Source organism: Chlamydotis macqueenii, chromosome 12 (assembly GCF_036417535.1).
Source record: "Chlamydotis macqueenii isolate bChlMac1 chromosome 12, bChlMac1.mat, whole genome shotgun sequence".
Taxonomy (NCBI): domain Eukaryota; kingdom Metazoa; phylum Chordata; class Aves; order Otidiformes; family Otididae; genus Chlamydotis; species Chlamydotis macqueenii.
Window position 1 is genome coordinate 157,677 of NC_141567.1, and position 20,483 is coordinate 178,159.

The following is a 20,483-nucleotide window of genomic DNA, read 5'->3' on the forward strand; positions in this document are numbered from 1 at the left end:
AAAAGTTTTTCCTCAAGTCCAATCTAAACCTCCTCTGGTACAACTTGTGGCCATTTCCTCGGGTCCTGCTTGTTGCCTGGAAGAAGAGGCCAAACCCCTGCTCATCACAACCTGCCTTCAGGAAGCTATAGAGTGCAATGAGGTCTCCCCTGAGCCTCCTCTTCTCCAGACTAAACAATCCCAACTCTCTCAGCCGCTCCTCATAAGACTTGTGCTCCAGACCCCTCACCAGCTTTGTTGCCCTTCTCTGGACACGTTCCAGGGCTTCAATGTCTTTCTTGTAGTGAGGGGCCCAAAACTGAACACAATACTCAAGGTGCGGCCTCACCAGTGCCGAATACAGGGGGATGATTACCTCCCTGCTCCTGCTGGCCACACTATTTCTAATGCAGGCCAGGATGCCGTTGGCCCTCTTGGCCACCTGGGCACACTGTCGGCTCATGTTCAGCTGAGCATCAACCAACACCCCCAGGTCCCTTTCCTCCTCACAGTCCTCCAGCCACTCAGCTCCAAGCCTATAGCGCTGCATGGGGTTATTGTGGCCAAAGTGCAGGACCCGACACTTGGCCTTGTTGAACCTCATGCCATTCAGCTCAGCCCAGCGATCCAGCCTATCCAGATCCCTCTGAGGGGCCTCCCTACCCTCAGGCAGATCAACACCGCCACCCAACTTGGTGTCATCTGCAAACTTACTGAGGGTACACTCAACCCCCTCGTCTAGGTCATCAGTAAAGATATTGAACAAGATGGGCCCAAGTACCGACCCCTGGGGGACACCACTTGTAACAGGCTGCCAGCTGGACTTGACTCCATTAACCACCACCCGCTGGGCACGGCCCCCTAGCCAATTCTTTATCCAAAGAAGGGTATACCTACCCAGTCCACAGGCAGCCAGTTTCCCTAGGAGAATACTGTGAGACCGTGTCAAAGGCCTTGCTGAAGTCCAGGTAGACCACATCAACAGCCTTTCCTTCATCCACCAGTCTGGTCACCCAGTCGTAAAAGGAAATGAGGTTGGTCAAGCACGACCTGCCTTTCGTGAACCCGTGCTGGCTGGGCCTGATCCCCTGGATGCCACTCATATGCCGAGTGATCTCACCCAAGATGATTTGCTCCATAACTTTCCCAGGTACTGAGGTCAGGCTGACAGGCCTGTAGTTCCCCGGATCCTCCTTACGGCCCTTCTTGTAGATGGGAGTCACATCGGCAAGCCTCCAGTCCTCTGGGACCTCCCCAGATAACCAGGACCGCTGGTAGATGGCCGAGAGCGGCTCGGCAATCACCCCCGCCAACTCCCTTAGCACCCTAGGATGGAGCCCGTCCGGTCCCATGGACTTGTGGCAGTCCAGATGGAGAAGGAGCTCTCTAACTGTCTCCACCTGTACCACAGGGGGTGTACTCGGCCTGGCATCCCAGACTTCCAGATTAGGGCATAAAGTGCCCTGAGGATAACTGATCTGCCTATTAAAGGCAGAAGTAAAGAAGGCGTTGAGGACCTCAGCCTTCTCCTTATCCTCAGTGATCACATTCCCTGCTGCATCAAGTAAAGGGTGTAAATGCTCCTTATTTCTTCTCTTGCCACTGATATATTTGTAAAAGGATTTCTTGTTCTCTTTTACTGCAGTGGCCAATCTGAGTTCATGCTGAGCTTTTGCCTTCCTAACTTCCTCCCTGCATACCTTAGAAACTTCTTTGTAATCTCCCCAAGTAGCCTGTCCCTTCTTCCAGAGGACATAGACTCTCTTTTTCTTCCGGAGCCTCAACAATAGTTCCCGGTTCATCCACACCGGTCTTCTTCCCCTACGGCTCGCCTTACAGCATTCAGGAACAGCCTGTTCTTGTGCCTTTAAGATCTCCATCTTGAGGAGCGTCCAGGCTTCCTGGACCCCTTTACCAGTAGTACGTATTTATGTTTAAAAAGCATTACATTAATACTACTGTACAAAGATATCTTTAAATTATGCATTGTCTTTACAGATTAGACTTTGTCAATTATTGAGCCATGCGTACATATTTAACTACCTATAAGCTATCTATAGCATGCTTAGCTTTATAATCTACAGAAAATAGTATTTACATTCTGCATGAATCAAAGCCCACCTGTTAGCACAGAACTTTTGATCAGCAGCATGGGATTGAAACAAAGCCTTTTACCAACACGGGAAGGACTGCCACTAACTTCAGCACTGCAAGCACAGCTTCCTAAGAGCAGGAATGGCACATAGCTTTACTGGCCCAATAGTATACTGTGATATTTATGTCAACGATGAACAACAGAGGCCCAGCCAAATTCCTTAGTCTTTATTTAGACAATAGAAGGTTTGTCAATATAAGGAGGACAGTTTTTATTTTACTGATACATGATAGAGCGATACTGATGGGGCTCCCAAGTTACAGGCAAAGATTGCTATAGCAAAGCAAACATATATGTGCATGTCACAGAGACTGTGTTAGATGAGAAAACTCTTTAGAAAGTGAGGCAATGTACTAAGAACTTACTCATCCCTGTAAAAACGTAACAGAAGTTGTTCTTCCAACATTCCAGACCTCAATACGACCAACTGATCTTGAATACGTGTTTAAAATGGACAGTTAACAGACATATGTTTTATGATACCTAACAGTAATTCCTTCTAAATGAAACGGTTAAAATGCACATGAAGAAAAACACTGTGAAAACAGGAAAAAAAGAAAATGAAAAGGCAATTGCTAAAAAGCAGGTTTTTAGATAACTCCACAATTTTGGAAGCGGGCAGGTTTGATTAAAAGACTACCTGGGTTAAGAGAGAAAGTGAAGGAAAGCAGTATAGAATAAATGGAGAAAGGCAAAACTGGCATTGATAAAACACCGACAAACATGAGAAATGGATAAAGAAACCTGGGAAGGAACACCAAAACTCAAGCTAGAAGGCTGCAGACTTGCTGCTGTCCTGGAAGGGACCTTCCGGACCAGCGCCTGCCATCGCAGCCGCCCACGCTGCTCAGCCGCCCTCCCGCAGCAAGCGGACGCCAACGCGTCCCCAGCACGGCCAGGGCCAGGCGCTCCGCACGACGCGCTCCGCTCCGCCCGGCCGCTCCCGGCGGCTACTTCCAGCAACCCGGCGAGCCCGCCCTCCGCGGCCCCGCGCCGCCCCAGGGCCGGCGCGAACCGCTCCTCGCAGCGGAACTGCCTCGGCCGCGCCCCGGAGATGAGGTACTGCCCCGCACGCCCGCCCTTCCCGGCGGCCTCTGCGCGGTTCCCGGCGGGCTGCGCTGCGCCGCAGGATGATTCACGAGCTGCTGCTGGCGCTGAGTGGGTACCCGGGCGGGGTCTTCACCTGGAGCAAGCGCGGCGGCCTGCAGGTGCGGTGCGGTGCGGTGCGGTGCGGTGCGGTGCGCCCCGCCCCGCCCCGCCCCGCCCCAGCCCCCCCCCCCGCTGTTTGTTTCCCCCCGCAGGTGTCTCAGGAGCTGCCGTTCCTGCACCCCAGCGAGACCAGCGTCCTGAACCGGCTGTGCCGCCTGGGCTCCGACTACATCCGCTTCGCCGAGTTCGTGGAGCAGTACACGGGGCACGTGCAGCAGCAGGTGCGGCCGCCGCGTTTCGCGGGCGGAGCGCGGCGGGGGCCGGGCCGGCCGAGGTGCCGCGCGTGCACGGGTGTCCGGCGGCGCGCGCCCGCGGTAGCGCAAACGAGCGCGCTTCCCGAGCAGGGCTCCGCAAAGCCCTGTGCGACGCGAACGTGGGCGGGCGCGGAGCGGCGGAAGGTGGGCTGCGTGCAGAACCGCGTTCTTGGGAAGGCATGCGGTAATACTTTCTGGGGGCTGCAGGCTGGCCGGGGTTTCCGCACTGCGCAGGATGCTCATCCCTGTGTCGTAGGCTGCCTCATCGTTTGTGCAGAGCTTTGCGATGCAAGAGGCGTGCAAAAGTAGAAAGAAGCACTGAGGTACCAGTGGTTCTCAGCATCTGCATATGTCCACAGAGGAGCTAAACATAACTCTTCTCAAGTAACTCTCCTTGTGACAAGCTTCCGTTTGTTTTTTTTTTTTTGTTTTGTTTGTGTGTTTTTTTTTCTGGGCACTTTCTGGTGGGATAAGGTGCGTTACAACACGTTTGGACCACTGGCTGCTGGTGTTACACCGCACAGAAACTCCATAACTCTGTAGACTTACACTGGGGAGCTGATGTAGATTTTATTATTTGGTTTCAGGACCATCATGCGTCTCAGCAAAACCAGAGTGGATTACATGGCATTTATTTGCGAGCCTTCTGCACAGGTCTTGATTCAGTGCTGCAGCCATATCGACAGGCACTACTTGACCTAGAACAAGAGGTAAAGGAAAGAGACTTGCAACGAGAGGCTGTCCTGCTGCTGACTGATTGTGGAAAGTTGTCATTTCTACAATTAATATGCTAAGTAGCAGTAGCAAAAGAGAGGACAAGATATTTTCCTTTCCGCATCAAAGATGTTTTCCAGATTTTTCCTGTGAGGTGCCATTGTAAATGACTCTTTGTTCTAGTAGGTATTACGTCCCATCTACCTTCAGTTCAGTACGTGCCCCATCTGCCTCAGAGCCCAGTGCTGTGTCAGACTATTGTGTCTTCTGTTTTCAGTTGTAAAGGCTTTGATTAATCTCTGCTAGATTAGCAGCTCTCCTATCTTGGGTACTGTCACCATCCAGTGGCTGTTATAGCCTAAAATGGGACACAGCCCAAAATATATGGGGGAGGCGGGGCAGGGCAACCACTGTGGGAACTAAAGGTTTGGAATATAGAGCCAAATGTGCTTTTTCATTTATCCATACCTTATTTTAATTTTCATTAATTGCTTTGTTGTTCTTAACAGTTTCTGGCTGACCCGCATCTTTCCATCTCGCATGTTAATTATTCCTTGGACCAGGTATGTCATGTTAATAAACAGGTGCTGCTTTTTGGTTACTCTTATGCTCTGGTTTCAGCTGGGATGGAGCTATCTTTTTTCCCAGTAGCTGCTGTGTTTTGGATTTAGTGTGGGATTTGATATATAAAGAATGTTGATAGTACATTGATGTTACTAGTTGCTGCTAAGAGATCAAGGACTTTTTTCCAGCTTCTCAGGTTTTGCTAATGTGCAGGTGCGAAAAGCTGGGAGGGGTATGGCCAGTACAGTTGACCCAAACTGGCCAAAGGAAGTATTCCATACCATAGCTGTTATGCTCGTATTTAAGTGGAGGTTGACTGGTGGGTAGCTGTCTTGCTGCTTGGGATTGTTCCCAGATTGCTCTCAGTTCCGTTCTGTGATCGCTGCTCGGGGTTGGCTGTATTGGTTATCAGGTGGTGAGAAATTAAGCATCGGTCACTTTGTATACTTCATTATCCCTGTGTTTTATTATTATTATCATCATCATGATTATTTATAGACATATTGTTCTTATATCTTCCTTTGCTGTCCTAGTAAGCTGTCTTTATCTCAACCCATGAGTTTTCCTTTTCTTTCTGAGTCTTTTCCCCATTCCGCTGGGGAGGGGGAGGGTGAGTGAGCATCTGTGTGGTATTTAGTTGACAGCTGGGGTTAAACCAGATCTTATCACTCCTTGAGTTTAATAAGAAAGTGGGTGGGATAAATAAGGCTTAGTCTGTCATGTCATGCCATTTTTTTTTAATGCCTCTACATTTGTTGTCCCTTAATCATGCTCAGAGGATCACTTGCACTTTTACACAAAGCTTAGGTCCTCCACCTTGACCCTTGTGTATTCCTCACTACCTGTGTTTAGCCTGAACTGCAGCTAGAATATAGTTAACTTCATGCATCTTGGTCCAGTGGAGGGAGGACATTCTTTCTAGAGATTTTCATGTCATGTTTCTAATTTGTGGGGAAAGCCAGATGATAGTTTCATTAAAGTATTGTAATCACCTGCTGTCCACACTTACTCAAGTATAGTTTTTCTCTCTCCCTTGCGTAGCAAGCTAATTCAGTATTTTGCTCCTTGTTTTGCAGTTTCAGTTACTCTTCCCCTCTGTGATGGTCATGGTGGAACAGATCAAGTCTCAGAAGGTACAGTAAAATTGTAGCTAGCGTCTCTTAGCAAGTTTCCTCTTTTGCTGATAAAGTTCTTTCTGCCCTCATTCCAGACCTTTAATACTAGGAAAGAATGTGTTTTCAGTAATGGGTTCCCTATTCCTAGTACTACTGTAAGTATTGAATAACAGTTTTGCAAATCTGTTTACACTGGATTTGACCTTTTCATTACAGTATGATCTTTGATGACTTGCATTTTATAATCACAGTACGTTTCATAGCACGAGATGCTGCTGGTTGGAATTTCTTCTTTTCTGAGTCTGTTTTCTCCCACTGTCACCTGGGGAAAAAAAAAAGGCAGAAGTTAATGTTTTTAGAATCCAGAGATGCTTACTTTTTGTTACGGGAAATTGTTGTGAGAAGCTTGGGTGTAGAGCCACACATTGAAGGCCTCTTTCTTCACTACACAGAGTATGTTACACCTTTCTTTCTGTAAGACTTGTGCAGCTTGTTAAGGCATTTTCTTGTTAGGAAAAAGCATGGTGTTTAAATGTCTGAAAAGGTCAGTACAGATCCAGATACCATATTTTCTTCCTGCAGATTCATGGATGTCAGATACTGGAGACAGTGCACAAACATAGCTGTGGGGGGTTGCCTCCTGTTCGCAGTGCTCTTGAAAAGTACGTAGATACAGTAAAGCTATGATGTAATTCTTTTGTAGTAACTGGAGTAAGTGTCAAAGTGTTTATCTTACTTGTGAAAACTACACGCAAAACAGGCTTGCATGATGTAAAAGTAGGAGTAGCATGCAGGGAAAACTGTCACAGTCCCCATTATTTATCAAAGCAGGCTTGTGGCAGGAGTTAAGGCTTTCTCCATACTTTGGAGTTAGGGCTGAGGAAAGTTCAGACCCTATGTTTTTTCTTCTTTTGAGGTCTACGCAAACTGTTTTACATATGGTAGACTTGTTACTAGTTTTTGATCCTTCAGAAGGGTAAATGTGACTGGGTGAGTGTTGCTAGGTTTGTATGTCCTTGGGGAGAAAGTTAGACTACTTAAAAGGTAATTCGTGTTCATGCTGAAGTATAATGGAGTACAAACAGCAGGCCTGGAAAGCCACTGCAAACTTACTTCTGGTATACTAGCAGATGTCTGTGGAGAAGCCACATATTCAGAAGGTACGTTAGTTTAGTTTTGCAAGTGATCAGTCCACCTTTCTCTGTTTAAAAAAAAAAATAATAAATCCATATTAGCCATTTAGCACTTACCATATTGCCTGGCTGACTAAGTAGACGTTCCAGAATGATGTACGATGAGGTTTTGATTACTGCACGCAAAGGCCTTACTGTCTGTTTCCTTTGACGTCAGGATTCTGGCTGTGTGTCATGGAGTCATGTATAAGCAGCTGTCGGCCTGGATGCTGCATGGATTGCTACTAGACCAACATGAAGAGTTCTTCATCAAACAGGGGCCCTCTTCTGGGAATGTCCCTAGCCAACCTGAAGAAGATGATGATGACCTAGGAATTGGAGGACTTACAGGAAAGCAGCTACGAGAACTGCAGGACCTGGTAAGACTGCAAGTCATGGCTTGGCATCCTTCAGTCCTTAGTATTGTCTTCCACGTCAGTGCAAGCTATGCTAGACTGGACATATGTTGAGGCCTAGTAGGATGGCAAATCAACAGAATATTGTAATAGGTTGCAGCTAGGCATAAAAGACAGAGACACATAGTTGGATAGTCTCGGGGCAGAGAGCCCTACGGATGGAATCTGTGTTGGCGCTGACGTAAAGTAATTGGAATTGCTGTGCTCATCCTGCTCTTGACTGACTCTCTTCTGATTCCTTGACACCATGATCTGCCCAACGCCCACACTGGTGGTACTGTGAGTAATTGCAAGGGAAAGGATGTGGGAGCTTGGGTGTTCACTTGATTTGCACCTTTCCTATTGGCAGCTGGATCAGGCACCTTTCTTACTTGTTACCTAACAGGGTAATACTACTGACGTTACTGGGGAAAAATGTGCTATGCGAGCGTCAAGAGGCTGCTAAGAACATATCCAGGGTGTTAGGTTAAGCAAGGGAGCAACCTGGCAGTATCCTGGTGAAATGCGGTAACTCCTCACATAGATGGCATACCATTAGAGTGCCCTTGTGCAAAGCAGCTTTCTCAGTGGAGTAGTAATCTTCCACTTTGTGCATCTGAATAGTATTTGCACCAGGGACCAGTGAGGAGCAACTGCAACTGTGTAAATTCATGCTCTAGTTTACTGTGAGAAAACATTTCATGGGCACCCACGGTGTTAGTGTGCTGCGTGCAACTTGGTTGTGAACACACAGAAGGGATAGACGAGGAAGGAAGGGTGGTGGTGTGGCGCTTTATATTAAAGACTGTTTTGACGTTGAAGAGCTTGGGGTTGGGAATGATACAGTTGAGTGTCTATGGATAAGGATAAGAGGAAAGGCCTGTAGGAGTGACATCGTGGTGGGGGTCTGTTATAGACCGCCTAATCAGGATGAAGAGAAGGACGAGGCGTTCTATGGGCAGCTTGAGCGAGTCGCGCAATCGCCAGCACTCGTTCTTGTGGGAGACTTCAACTTCCCTGATATATGCTGGGAATATCATACAGCGCACAGGAAGCAGTCCAAAAGGTTCCTAGAGGGTGTGGAAGATAGTTTCCTTATGCAGCTGGTACAAGAGCCTACCAGGGGTGGTGCCCTGATTGACCTACTCTTTACTAACAGAGAAGGTGTGGTGGGAGACGTGAAGGTTGGGCACTGTCTTGGGCAGAGCGACCATGAAATTGTAGAATTCTTGGAGATGTCAGAAGGATCACTAGCAGAACGGCTATCCTGAACTTCAAGAGGGAGGACTTTGACTTGTTCAGGACGCTTGTTGCGAGGGTCCCTTGGGAGTCGCTCCTTAAGGGTAAAGGGGTCCAGGAAGCCTGGACGCTCCTCAAGATGGAGATCTTAAAGGCACAAGAACAGGCTGTTCCTGAATGCTGTAAGGCGAGCCGTAGGGGAAGAAGACCGGTGTGGATGAACCGGGAACTATTGTTGAGGCTCCGGAAGAAAAAGAGAGTCTATGTCCTCTGGAAGAAGGGACAGGCTACTTGGGGAGATTACAAAGAAGTTTCTAAGGTATGCAGGGAGGAAGTTAGGAAGGCAAAAGCTCAGCATGAACTCAGATTGGCCACTGCAGTAAAAGAGAACAAGAAATCCTTTTACAAATATATCAGTGGCAAGAGAAGAAATAAGGAGCATTTACACCCTTTACTTGATGCAGCAGGGAATGTGATCACTGAGGATAAGGAGAAGGCTGAGGTCCTCAACGCCTTCTTTACTTCTGCCTTTAATAGGCAGATCAGTTATCCTCAGGGCACTTTATGCCCTAATCTGGAAGTCTGGGATGCCAGGCCGAGTACACCCCCTGTGGTACAGGTGGAGACAGTTAGAGAGCTCCTTCTCCATCTGGACTGCCACAAGTCCATGGGACCGGACGGGCTCCATCCTAGGGTGCTAAGGGAGTTGGCGGGGGTGATTGCCGAGCCGCTCTCGGCCATCTACCAGCGGTCCTGGTTATCTGGGGAGGTCCCAGAGGACTGGAGGCTTGCCGATGTGACTCCCATCTACAAGAAGGGCCGTAAGGAGGATCCGGGGAACTACAGGCCTGTCAGCCTGACCTCAGTACCTGGGAAAGTTATGGAGCAAATCATCTTGGGTGAGATCACTCGGCATATGAGTGGCATCCAGGGGATCAGGCCCAGCCAGCACGGGTTCACGAAAGGCAGGTCGTGCTTGACCAACCTCATTTCCTTTTACGACTGGGTGACCAGACTGGTGGATGAAGGAAAGGCTGTTGATGTGGTCTACCTGGACTTCAGCAAGGCCTTTGACACGGTCTCACAGTATTCTCCTAGGGAAACTGGCTGCCTGTGGACTGGGTAGGTATACCCTTCTTTGGATAAAGAATTGGCTAGGGGGCCGTGCCCAGCGGGTGGTGGTTAATGGAGTCAAGTCCAGCTGGCAGCCTGTTACAAGTGGTGTCCCCCAGGGGTCGGTACTTGGGCCCATCTTGTTCAATATCTTTACTGATGACCTAGACGAGGGGGTTGAGTGTACCCTCAGTAAGTTTGCAGATGACACCAAGTTGGGTGGCGGTGTTGATCTGCCTGAGGGTAGGGAGGCCCCTCAGAGGGATCTGGATAGGCTGGATCGCTGGGCTGAGCTGAATGGCATGAGGTTCAACAAGGCCAAGTGTCGGGTCCTGCACTTTGGCCACAATAACCCCATGCAGCGCTATAGGCTTGGAGCTGAGTGGCTGGAGGACTGTGAGGAGGAAAGGGACCTGGGGGTGTTGGTTGATGCTCAGCTGAACATGAGCCGACAGTGTGCCCAGGTGGCCAAGAGGGCCAACGGCATCCTGGCCTGCATTAGAAATAGTGTGGCCAGCAGAAGCAGGGAGGTAATCATCCCCCTGTATTCGGCACTGGTGAGGCCGCACCTTGAGTATTGTGTTCAGTTTTGGGCCCCTCACTACAAGAAAGACATTGAAGCCCTGGAACGTGTCCAGAGAAGGGCAACAAAGCTGGTGAGGGGTCTGGAGCACAAGTCTTATGAGGAGCGGCTGAGAGAGTTGGGATTGTTTAGTCTGGAGAAGAGGAGGCTCAGGGGAGACCTCATTGCACTCTATAGCTTCCTGAAGGCAGGTTGTGATGAGCAGGGGTTTGGCCTCTTCTTCCAGGCAACAAGCAGGACCCGAGGAAATGGCCACAAGTTGTACCAGAGGAGGTTTAGATTGGACTTGAGGAAAAACTTTTTCTCTCAAAGAGTGGTAAGGCACTGGAACGGCCTGCCCAGGGAGGTGGTGGAGTCTCCGTCCCTGGCAGTGTTCAAGAGGCGGCTTGATGAGAAGCTACAGGATATGGTTTAGTAGCTGTGGCAGCAATGGTAGTGGGAAGACGGTTGGACTAGATGATCTTATAGGTCCCATCCAACCATGTGATTCTATGATTCACAGAAGATTCACCCCTGAAACACCCTGTGTTGCATACTAATTAAGTGCCCTGCACAAAGAGTCTCTGCTGAGGGCAGAGTACACACAGGAAAAAACCAAGGGAAAACTTTAAAAGGCAGTTAGTGAAAAATCTATTATGTCTCTATATTGAATACAGGAGGAATGTGGAAACTGGCGGGTCTTCCAGATCCATGGTGGAAAATGTAGGCATTAAGAAGATGACACCGAGAGAGTCTAATTAACTCTCTTCTTCAGTATTACTGACTAACACTGTTGGCAATTCTTCAGTCAGAGAGTAAAATAAGAAATCCTGAGTGTTGATGGGATAGACTGATAAAATACTTGAGTATTTCCTCATCTAAAAGTGTCAGAAGAATCTTAAGAAAATAATTGCCAAGCTGTTAACGTCAGTATACAAACTCATACTGAACTCTCCTATTAAATGAATAATTATGCAGATGGCAAATATTCTCAAAAAATTTGTTAGCGTGGTGTTTGGTTTATTATTGACTAACGAACCTTATTCTCCCATAGCAAGAAAGCCAAATGAAATAGTCAGTATTGCTTCTCTGAAGGAAAATCTTCTCTCAATACTTGTAGCTCTTAATAAATACATTCAGGAAAAAAATTAATAATTTACTGTATGGTTTTAAACACCTTTTGCAGCAGCTGAGGAAATTGCCTGATTTATACTAGGAAGCCTTCAGATCTTTAATCCATTTGCTCACTAGGGAAGGTGTTCACATTTGGCCTGTATCACAAGTGTACTAGCAGTGTTAAAACATATAGGAATGGGTTGTTATGGCTGCAAAAAAAACCTAATGCAGTGCAGTTGCAACAAAAATTCCTTTTGCTGATGTAACGCTATTCTTTGTGAGAGATAATTTGCTGCTATTCCACAAAGGTTTACCTTCTCCTTTTCCCACTTCTGCTCCCCTTTCTGATGAAAGCAACATCTTCCCTACAGAGATCTGGTAACATACCAGAAGTACAAAGGAGTTTGCAGGCTTACTTAAATGATGCAAATCGGGTTTGCTATCTTTCTGCTTGCTTCCAGTGTACTTGGATTCCTCCTGCCAGCTTCCCCCCCCCCCGCCGCCCCGCACCCCAAATACACCTTTTCTATCTGGTTTTCTCACCCGTTTTTTGCTTGATTTTTTTTCACCGGGGTCTCTGACAGCGCTTGATTGAGGAGGAGAACATGTTAGCTCCATCTCTCAAACAGTTTTCTCTGCGAGTAGAAATGCTGCCTTCATACATTCCTGTGCGGGTTGCTGAGAAAATCCTCTTTGTGGGAGAATCTGTACAGATGTTTGAGAATCAAAATGTTAACCTGACCAGAAAAGGTAAGGAACATCTCTTGCAGCCTTTGTTCAGTTATGAGTGACTGACAGGTATCTTCCAAAACACTGTCTGAACAAATTTGTCAACAGTCACTGACTATTGGCTGATATTCTTCAGAACATCTGGACAGTTGTGCCAGAACAGAGCAGTGGTCCCAGTGTTCTGCTTCTGATTGATTTCAAGGGAGCAGTATAAGAACAAGTTGAGTAAATAGTAACACTTTCCAAACATAGTCTCCAAGTTTCCAGCCACAAGTCACCATGCGATTTGCTCTGGATAAATAAAGTGATGTTTTCTTTTCAGTTTGCATCCATGTCCCTGAAGGGTGCAGACAGACACAAGGACACATCTTGCTCAGAGTGTGTTTGTTGCAGAATGGTGTCATAGGATTAAAACATATCCACAAACATAAGAGATTTCATTGCAAAGTGGCCCCAAAGGTCGCTAGGGAAAACAAATGATCAAGGTGGAGCCTTTAAAACAGCAAGAGAGACAATTCCAGCTGTTGGCTCTCTTTGAGAGCCTAATAAGTTTACACTGGAGATGGTTTTGGAAATATATTCCTACACCAATTGGGGAGGACTGCTGTGGAGGCTCTATTTTGAGCTCGTCTATGCAAAAGTACTCAAATGACAAGCAATGTTGCAGAGAACAAAGGACCAATTAAATTGAACTGTTTCCTTGCCTTAGGAGAAGGTGAAAAGAAATTTGCCTTGTGGCTTAGCTGGTTTTAAAAAAAAAAAAAATCCCCAAGTTCAAGCAGTAGGAGAGATTTGAAAGGGTTGGGAGCTAGGTGGAGAACCAAACCAACTAGTGAATGTGGCAGAAAAGTTGTGGGTTCAGAGATCTATCTCAGCCCTAGGAAAAGGTCTATCAGTGGCAATCATTTACACAGAAAATATTTTGTGTTTTTACTGATACCACAGCACTGCCATGTCAAGAGTCTATACTGTACCTGTACTTGCAATAGTAATCTTGTACCTTGGTACTTGTGCTTGGAGGCCTCCTCAACCTCACATTCCTCACCAGAGGAATGGTGCTGAGATGGTGCTGCCTGGACAGCTTTTCTGCCCCACTGTGCTGGAAGGGATCTGCGCTTCTTCAAGTGGTATTCCTTTTTATTGTCCAAAACACTTTTCTTGTTGCTGCACAGGCTCCATCCTAAAAAACCAGGAGGACACTTTTGCAGCAGAGCTACATCGACTCAAGCAGCAATCACTCTTCAGTTTGGTGGACTTTGAATCAGTGGTTGACTGGATACGGAGCACTGTTGCTGAGGTAAGGATCCTCAGAAGGATAACTACTATACAGCCTGAGGAGCTCTTCAGTTTTGTGAATGACTAAGAGAAGAAGGAGGCTCTTCAGAATCAAGTGACTGAACAAGCATGGGAATGCTGCAGGTAGCTTTCGTGTTCTCATGGAGCTCAGAACTTCATGTTATCGCAACTTCCAATGACTGAAGGACATTAAAAATACTCTTCACTTTCATTGGACAAAGAAGGGAATTTTAAAAATTTATTTATTTATTTTTAATTTCACTTGCAGTGACTTCAGAACTTTTCATCTTGCTTTCAGCGTAACAGATGGCATCTCACTGGACAAATTCTTTGCTTTGGCAATTTAAAATCTTTTTAATTTGGGATGGGGGGAAACATGAGAATATGGGGAGGTTAGAGAAGCGAGAACAAAGGGTGGAACTGATTTCATATGCATTTGCTCGTTTTTTGTCATGGGTTTTCATGTTTCTTGGGCACAACTTCTTACTGGTATACATCAAGAGTGTTCTGACTAGAAGCATGGACTGCCTACACACAGGATTCTTGAAGTGTTCTCTTGTACTCTATATAGGTGCTTTTTTGTACGCCTAACACATTTTAAGACAGCTACTGTTCTCACTGAATGGATTTAGATAAATCTGAGGGGAGGTTTCTTTTGTTTGTTTTTTGTTTCCTTACTAGCATCTTTGGAAACTGATGGTGGAGGAATCAGATTTACTAGGACAACTGAAGGTAATGTAACTGCTAGCTTGTTTTTGTTAAAGCAGCTTAATTTTCTTTTTTTTTTCCTTTTTTTAATGGCTCTTTCCCATTAAATACTTTACTGTTTTAGATTATGTGCTTTCTTCTTTTCAGTAAAGCTGGTTTCATTTTCTAGGTTTCAAGAAAGAGCACAGAGTGATAGAACTTGGTTAGAGACAGAGTTAGAGGGGGATGTGCATGTGGTTTTGTGATTTGCACCTTAAAGCAAAGGCAGTGTAGACTTTTTGGGCATTGGATGAAATTCAGAGCTCTCCAGCTGTGTTTTGAAATAGCAGAAGTTGTCCAAGCAATAATAACAATGGATGCTGTCAGCTAGGATGCTTAAAATTTCCACTTAGTTTTTGATATGCTTATATACAAAAAAAATTATCTCCACAGATTATAAAAGACTTTTACCTTTTGGGAAGAGGTGAGTTGTTTCAGGCCTTCATTGACACTGCACAGCATATGTTAAAAACACCACCCACAGCTGTGACTGAACATGGTGAGTGTTGCTTATTCACTTATCGAACTGTCCTCACTATGGTATAGCAGGAAAACGGTTAGCCACGTCCAGTACAGAAGAGCTCTATCTTATCTGCTAGATGTTGTTGTTAGTTTTGAAAGAACAGCACTTGTGAATTAGAATGTCTCACTGAGTGGGTGAAAGTAACATCTTGGAAACTTCAGATGGTGGGTTTCTCTCCATATGTGAAACGGGAGTTAAATTAAAATAGGGGAAATGTAGCATGTCAGTATTGTCTTTTACAGCCAAGCATAAGTAATCAATAGGTGCAAAATTAGCACTAGCTGCCTCATCTTGTGTTGACCGATATCTGTGCTCTCTCGTTGTCAGATGTCAACGTTGCATTTCAGCAGTCTGCTCATAAGGTGCTATTAGATGATGACAACCTTCTTCCTCTGCTTCACTTAACCATTGAGTATCATGGAAAGGAGCATAAAGGTATCTATTTATGTTTTCAGTAGTGAGTTAAGAGGGGGATAATGACCTTGTTTTCAAGTCTTATTCCTTACCCTTCTCTGAAGTTAAAGAAATACTTTGTTCCCTTTGCAGCCCTATGTGATGGTCTAGCCTGCTTTGGCTCTTCTTATTCTGTTCTTTCCCCTTTTCTTCCTTGCCATGGTTGTCTTGACTAAGACGACTTAATTCAGAACGTCATTTGTTTTCAGATACGTCTCAGACTCGTGAAGGGCCTTCTCGGGAGTTATCTCCACGTGAAGCCCCCACATCTGGATGGGCAGCTCTGGGCCTTCTTTACAAAGTGCAATGGCCACTGCACATTCTTTTTACTCCTGCTGTTCTGGAGAAGTAAGTACTAGGTATGGTCTTTACATAGTTACCTATAGCTTCCCTGATCTCTGGCACTCACTAATGTGTTGGGGTTTTTTTCCTCTCTGTGGGAGAGATAAGTAATAGTAATACTTTAGCTTGCTCCTTGAACCTTGAAATTACTCTTTCCGCTTATTCATATTGAGGGTACTTTCAAGATGCTGACAGATCTGCACTATTTTACAGACAGTGCTACTTTGACAAAACATTGTTAGTTCTTCCCTCCTCATGGTGAAATTAACTTTGTATTTTTTAGGTCAGTAACCAATACAAGCAGAAATCTGTTACTCTGAGATGGCCTATCACCTGAGCTACCCTGTCTGTTGGCAGGCAGCCACCTCCCGTTTCTTCTTCCAGTCTTGCATTGCTATGTTCTCCAGTACCTGCACCCAAGGAAGATTTTCATGTAAAACAACTTTGTATTTTGTGATTATAGGTACAATGTTGTGTTCAAATACCTGCTGAGTGTGCGACGAGTCCAGGCTGAGCTGCAGCACTGCTGGGCTCTCCAGATGCAACGCAAACACCTGAAGTCTAACAGAACTGATGCCATCAAATGGCGTCTGAGGGATCACATGGCGTTCCTTGTGGACAACCTTCAGTATTACCTGCAGGTCAGGATTATAGAGTAAGGTAAACTGTATCAGTTAATCAGGAACTGGCAGAAATTCATGCAGAGACCACTGAAGTTCTGTGTTTTCAGGGTTCAGATTATTTGTACCTTAAGGAAATCAGGATTTCCTTTGGAACAAGTCTAGAACTTTCTCTCAGTTCCCAGACTTAGTGCTATAGTTATAAAGTTTTTTGACTTGTGAATCACTGAGTGATACTGGAAATACGGGAGTTTTGGCTCTTTAGTGCTACCAAGCATTTCTGAGAAGCCACAGTAGTCTCTGAAGCAGCATCACTAAGATAACCATCCCAGCTTTTTCCCTTGCCCCTTTAAGTAAACTCCAGTTTGAGTTAGCTGACGAGTTGTTTTGTTTTGTTTTTAATTATTTTATTTTAAGAATTGAAAGAAAGGCCTGTTGAGACCATTTGAAGTAAAAAAAAAAAAAAAGATGTAGCATGATTTTGTGAGAATTATGTATAATTTTGTTAATAGCTGTAACAGCTAAATTGAGGGGGCTTGGCTTTCTAGATTCGCCAGAGTAATACGGATGAGCTTCTATACTGCAGCCTTTGCCCTGAGATTCCAGATGTTATCTCCCAGTGTAGAATTCAGAGATTACTACAATCAACTACCTTTATTTACATGCTAGCTATATACTTTCTCAATATTAAAGAAAGTGACCATTTCCCTTTCTACTTAGATAATACTTAGGCATCAAAAATTGTTCCCCCCCAATTATGTACTGCTGTTGTATATAATGCCCCATTCAGGAAGCAGAGAGAAGTTGATACTCAGCCTCTAAGGTAAGAGCAATAAGGAAAAGTAAGTTTCTTACACAAAACTTCTGTCTGGTCTGAAGTACTCGCATTTCTCAAGATACTAATGAGATTTCTCTATATATCTGTCAGGTGGATGTACTGGAATCTCAGTTCTCACAGCTTCTGCAGCAGATAACTGCCACACGAGATTTTGAGAGTATACGATTGGCTCATGATCATTTCTTAAGTAATCTGTTGGCTCAGTCTTTTATCCTCCTAAAACCTGTAAGTAGGTCTTGTTTTCACCTTTTTCTACAAATTCTCCGTCTGCCCTAAGAAATGCACCTTTTTGAACAGATATGACAAACAATCTCTTTTAAAACAGATCAGTGATAATCTCCTGCAGAGGACAGACTACAATTCTAGGAATAAAGCAGATATAAACTAGAACAGATAATTAAGATAACTTAATTTACAGCTGGTGAGTATGGATGCTGCACTCCTGGCAACTTTAAATCAAGATTATGCCAGTGTTTAGTTAACCTTATTAACTTAGATTTTGTCACTATATTTTTCTCACAGGCAATTTTGCTGAAGTACTAATTAGCATAGTGCTGGGAACTGTATTCCTGAGGGACTCATTCTGAAACACATTAGATTAGGAAAAATTCCCTCTCTTACTTACAGAGGATATAAATTGTTTGTTTGTTCCCGAGTGGATTGGAAGGATGTTTTTTATTGTTGTTGTAGTAAAAAATACGTGCCACGTTGGTGGTATTCTTATTAAGTGTGTAGCCTCACAAAAACACTCCCAAAGAAGGTTGGTAGTAGTGAAACACAGCAATACCGCAGATCTTGTCTGTTTCAGTATTTTGTTCAGTCTGTGAGGCTGTAGCGTAAAGGTGGCAGCAATGTAATTATCCAGTCTGGAACTTTTAAGTGTGCCAGTAGTTATGTCTGTGAGGCATTGGGCTTTATTAGCACTCTTCAGTGCAAGTTACCTTGACTAACTGATACAAAAGGAAATTCCAGGATTTGTGAACAGGGAAGCCAAGACCTCAAACCACAGCTCTTGCTATTCTTCAGTCTTCCTTCTCAGTCCTGAAGCTGCAGTGATGGCCTGCTGGTTGGATAGGGAAGCCAGTGTTCAACTTCTGTGCCTATGTGGATGGCTCATGCTAATTGCTGTTTCCCCACTAATGTCTGAAGAAGGTTTGGGGGAAAGATGTAGTGTAACATCTAAGTCCTTATGCCGTAGAAAGCCTTCCAAAAATGCTACAGGTGCTTTAACATCTTCCTTACTGATTGAGAAACATGGTTATCAGCAACATCTTGATTATGAATGCTGCAACTTTTCAGGTACTAAGAACAGCTTTCTCTGGGTCTGAACTCTGTTTAAGCTACTATCTCTTACTTTTTTTTTTTTTTTTTTATCCCATGCAGGTTTTCCACTGCTTAAATGAAATTCTGGATCTTTGTCATAGTTTTTGTTCTCTGGTCAGTCAGAATCTGGGCCCATTAGATGAACGGGGAGCTGCACAACTCAGTATTTTGGTGAAGGTGAATCTACGTTTATACCTGTTCTCCCATGCAAACATTTGCCTAGGCAGTCATCTTGGCTTCAGCAGCTGTAGAACAGGAATGAGTTTAAGCGGAGACCTTCTATGTGAGTGCTTGCAATGATTTTCATTAACTATTCCTGAGTCAGAAATTCTGTGTGCACAGAGAGGAGGAATGGGGGCAGATATGCAGAAATTACCCTACTGGAATAGACAGGAGGTGGATATCAGCCTGTGCCTCTGCTTCTCCTTTTGGATACCTAACGCCTAACAATTCTTGCAGCAGACAGCTTACCTTGTACTGGACCACAAGCATGACTTCTCTTGCAGTGACTCTTTTCTTCAGGCTGTTAAAGGATTGTTTAGGCAGGAACAGAGATGAAAGGCTTTCTTGCTTTTTTTCTCTCTCTTGAGTGGCCAGAACTGACTTCTTCTAATTTGTAGGGATTCAGTCGTCAGTCATCCCTTCTCTTCAAGATTCTCTCTAGTGTTCGCAACCATCAGATAAACTCTGACTTAGCTCAACTGCTGCTACGCTTGGATTACAACAAATACTACACCCAGGCTGGAGGGACCTTGGGCAGGTAGGAATATCTTCAGAGTTGCTTGTAGCATTATCCTGATGTACTTAAAAGTACAAAGTAATCTAAATGATCATAAGTTGATTTTATTGATTGTGTAAGCCAAAATAAGTAGAAGCAAAGTGTTGCTAAATACTGATGGAAATGTAACAAACCAGCGTGAGTCAATTTTTTGTTTTCATATGCTTTCTCCCCTTCAAGTTTGTTCTGACATGAAGTTGAACTAGCTGCTAGCTCCTATTGGCTGAAAAATGGCGATGTGGGTTTATAACAGGAGTTCGTTTCAACATGTAGTTAATATTGTACCCTTCTCTTGCAGTTTTGGGGTTTAAGCACAAAGACCTTTTCTTCAGGCTCTGACTAACAGTGTGTCAAGCAGTGGAGACTGGTGTTCTTGGAGAGTTTGCGCTCAACTGAGTTCTTCTTTGCAGCTGGCTCTTGTCTGGTTAACCACTGTTTCAGAAGGAACTGGCAGAAAGTGCCACCTGATGTGAGGCTGGCCAGTGATTGCAGAAAGCTACTCTATTTTTTCTGAACTAGTGAAAACATGCTTTCTGCAGCCTTGCATATACTTACTGATACTTCCAGGGAGGCAGTCTGTGCCTCTTCAGAAAGTGAAAAATCAGCAAGAATTATGATGTCTTGACTCTTCATCTGGACTATGATAGTTTGCAAGTTGGAGTATGGAGGAAGTAGTCTGTTGTTCTTGACTATGAATGAAGTTTTGGCTGTATTCAGAAGTTCCACTTGTGCAGTAAAGAGATTTACAGTACACAATGTCTGCTAATCAAGTACATACCTCCAGGTAAATGAAAAAACTGCAATAGCAGTTTGGCGTAAAGGGGGAGGGAAGAAGGAATAGATTTTAAGAATATCTTCTCATACGGTGCACTGTTCTAGCATATCTGTATAGGTAAAGGAGCCACTAGCAATGTCACGTGCTTTCTCTATAAGACTTTAGCACACAAAGTCTATAAAGTTACACACATCAAGACAGAAGTAGGAGCTTTGCCCTATTCAAAGTACAAAGTTCCATCTGCTGGCAGAAAAATGTGCTAGAATTACACCTAAGGAGAAACTTAACTAGGATGCCAGCTCTAACTGTACTGTTTTCATTCAAGACTACTTAGAATGCTACTAGTGACTATCTTACTGAACCAAAATAAATCCGTCTTAGCATGCAATTATGTGGAATACTGTCAGTGTCTGCACCCAAGTGCAAAGGGACTAGAGTGGCACAGCATCCTATTACAATGAAAAGCAGCATC

At 44.8% G+C, this 20,483-nt stretch overlaps 1 protein-coding gene across 5 annotated transcripts; it reads left to right on the plus strand.

The window, feature by feature from the left end:
* The first annotated feature begins 3,225 nt into the window (after window positions 1-3,225).
* On the plus strand, window positions 3,226-20,399 carry TUBGCP4 (tubulin gamma complex component 4). 5 transcript variants are annotated; one of them, XR_015259907.1, is made up of 18 exons: window positions 3,226-3,342; window positions 3,436-3,564; window positions 4,185-4,307; window positions 4,821-4,874; window positions 5,952-6,008; window positions 6,573-6,652; window positions 7,341-7,542; window positions 12,172-12,337; window positions 13,489-13,613; window positions 14,294-14,344; window positions 14,753-14,858; window positions 15,210-15,317; window positions 15,545-15,683; window positions 16,141-16,318; window positions 17,226-17,360; window positions 18,519-18,741; window positions 19,079-19,218; window positions 19,535-20,399. XR_015259907.1 is itself a non-coding variant. In XM_086757377.1 (18 exons), the coding sequence occupies exons 1-18, from the start codon at window positions 3,265-3,267 to the stop codon at window positions 19,545-19,547; spliced, it is 2,001 nt and encodes a 666-aa protein (XP_086613503.1). In that variant the 5' UTR covers window positions 3,226-3,264; the 3' UTR covers window positions 19,548-20,399. The 5 variants fall into 5 exon arrangements, 4 of the variants coding, with proteins under 4 accessions (XP_086613503.1, XP_086613505.1, XP_086613506.1 ...); XM_086757377.1 differs by having other exon boundaries at window positions 18,519-18,635; XM_086757379.1 differs by having other exon boundaries at window positions 14,753-14,783; window positions 18,519-18,635.
* The last annotated feature ends 84 nt before the right edge of the window (window positions 20,400-20,483 follow it).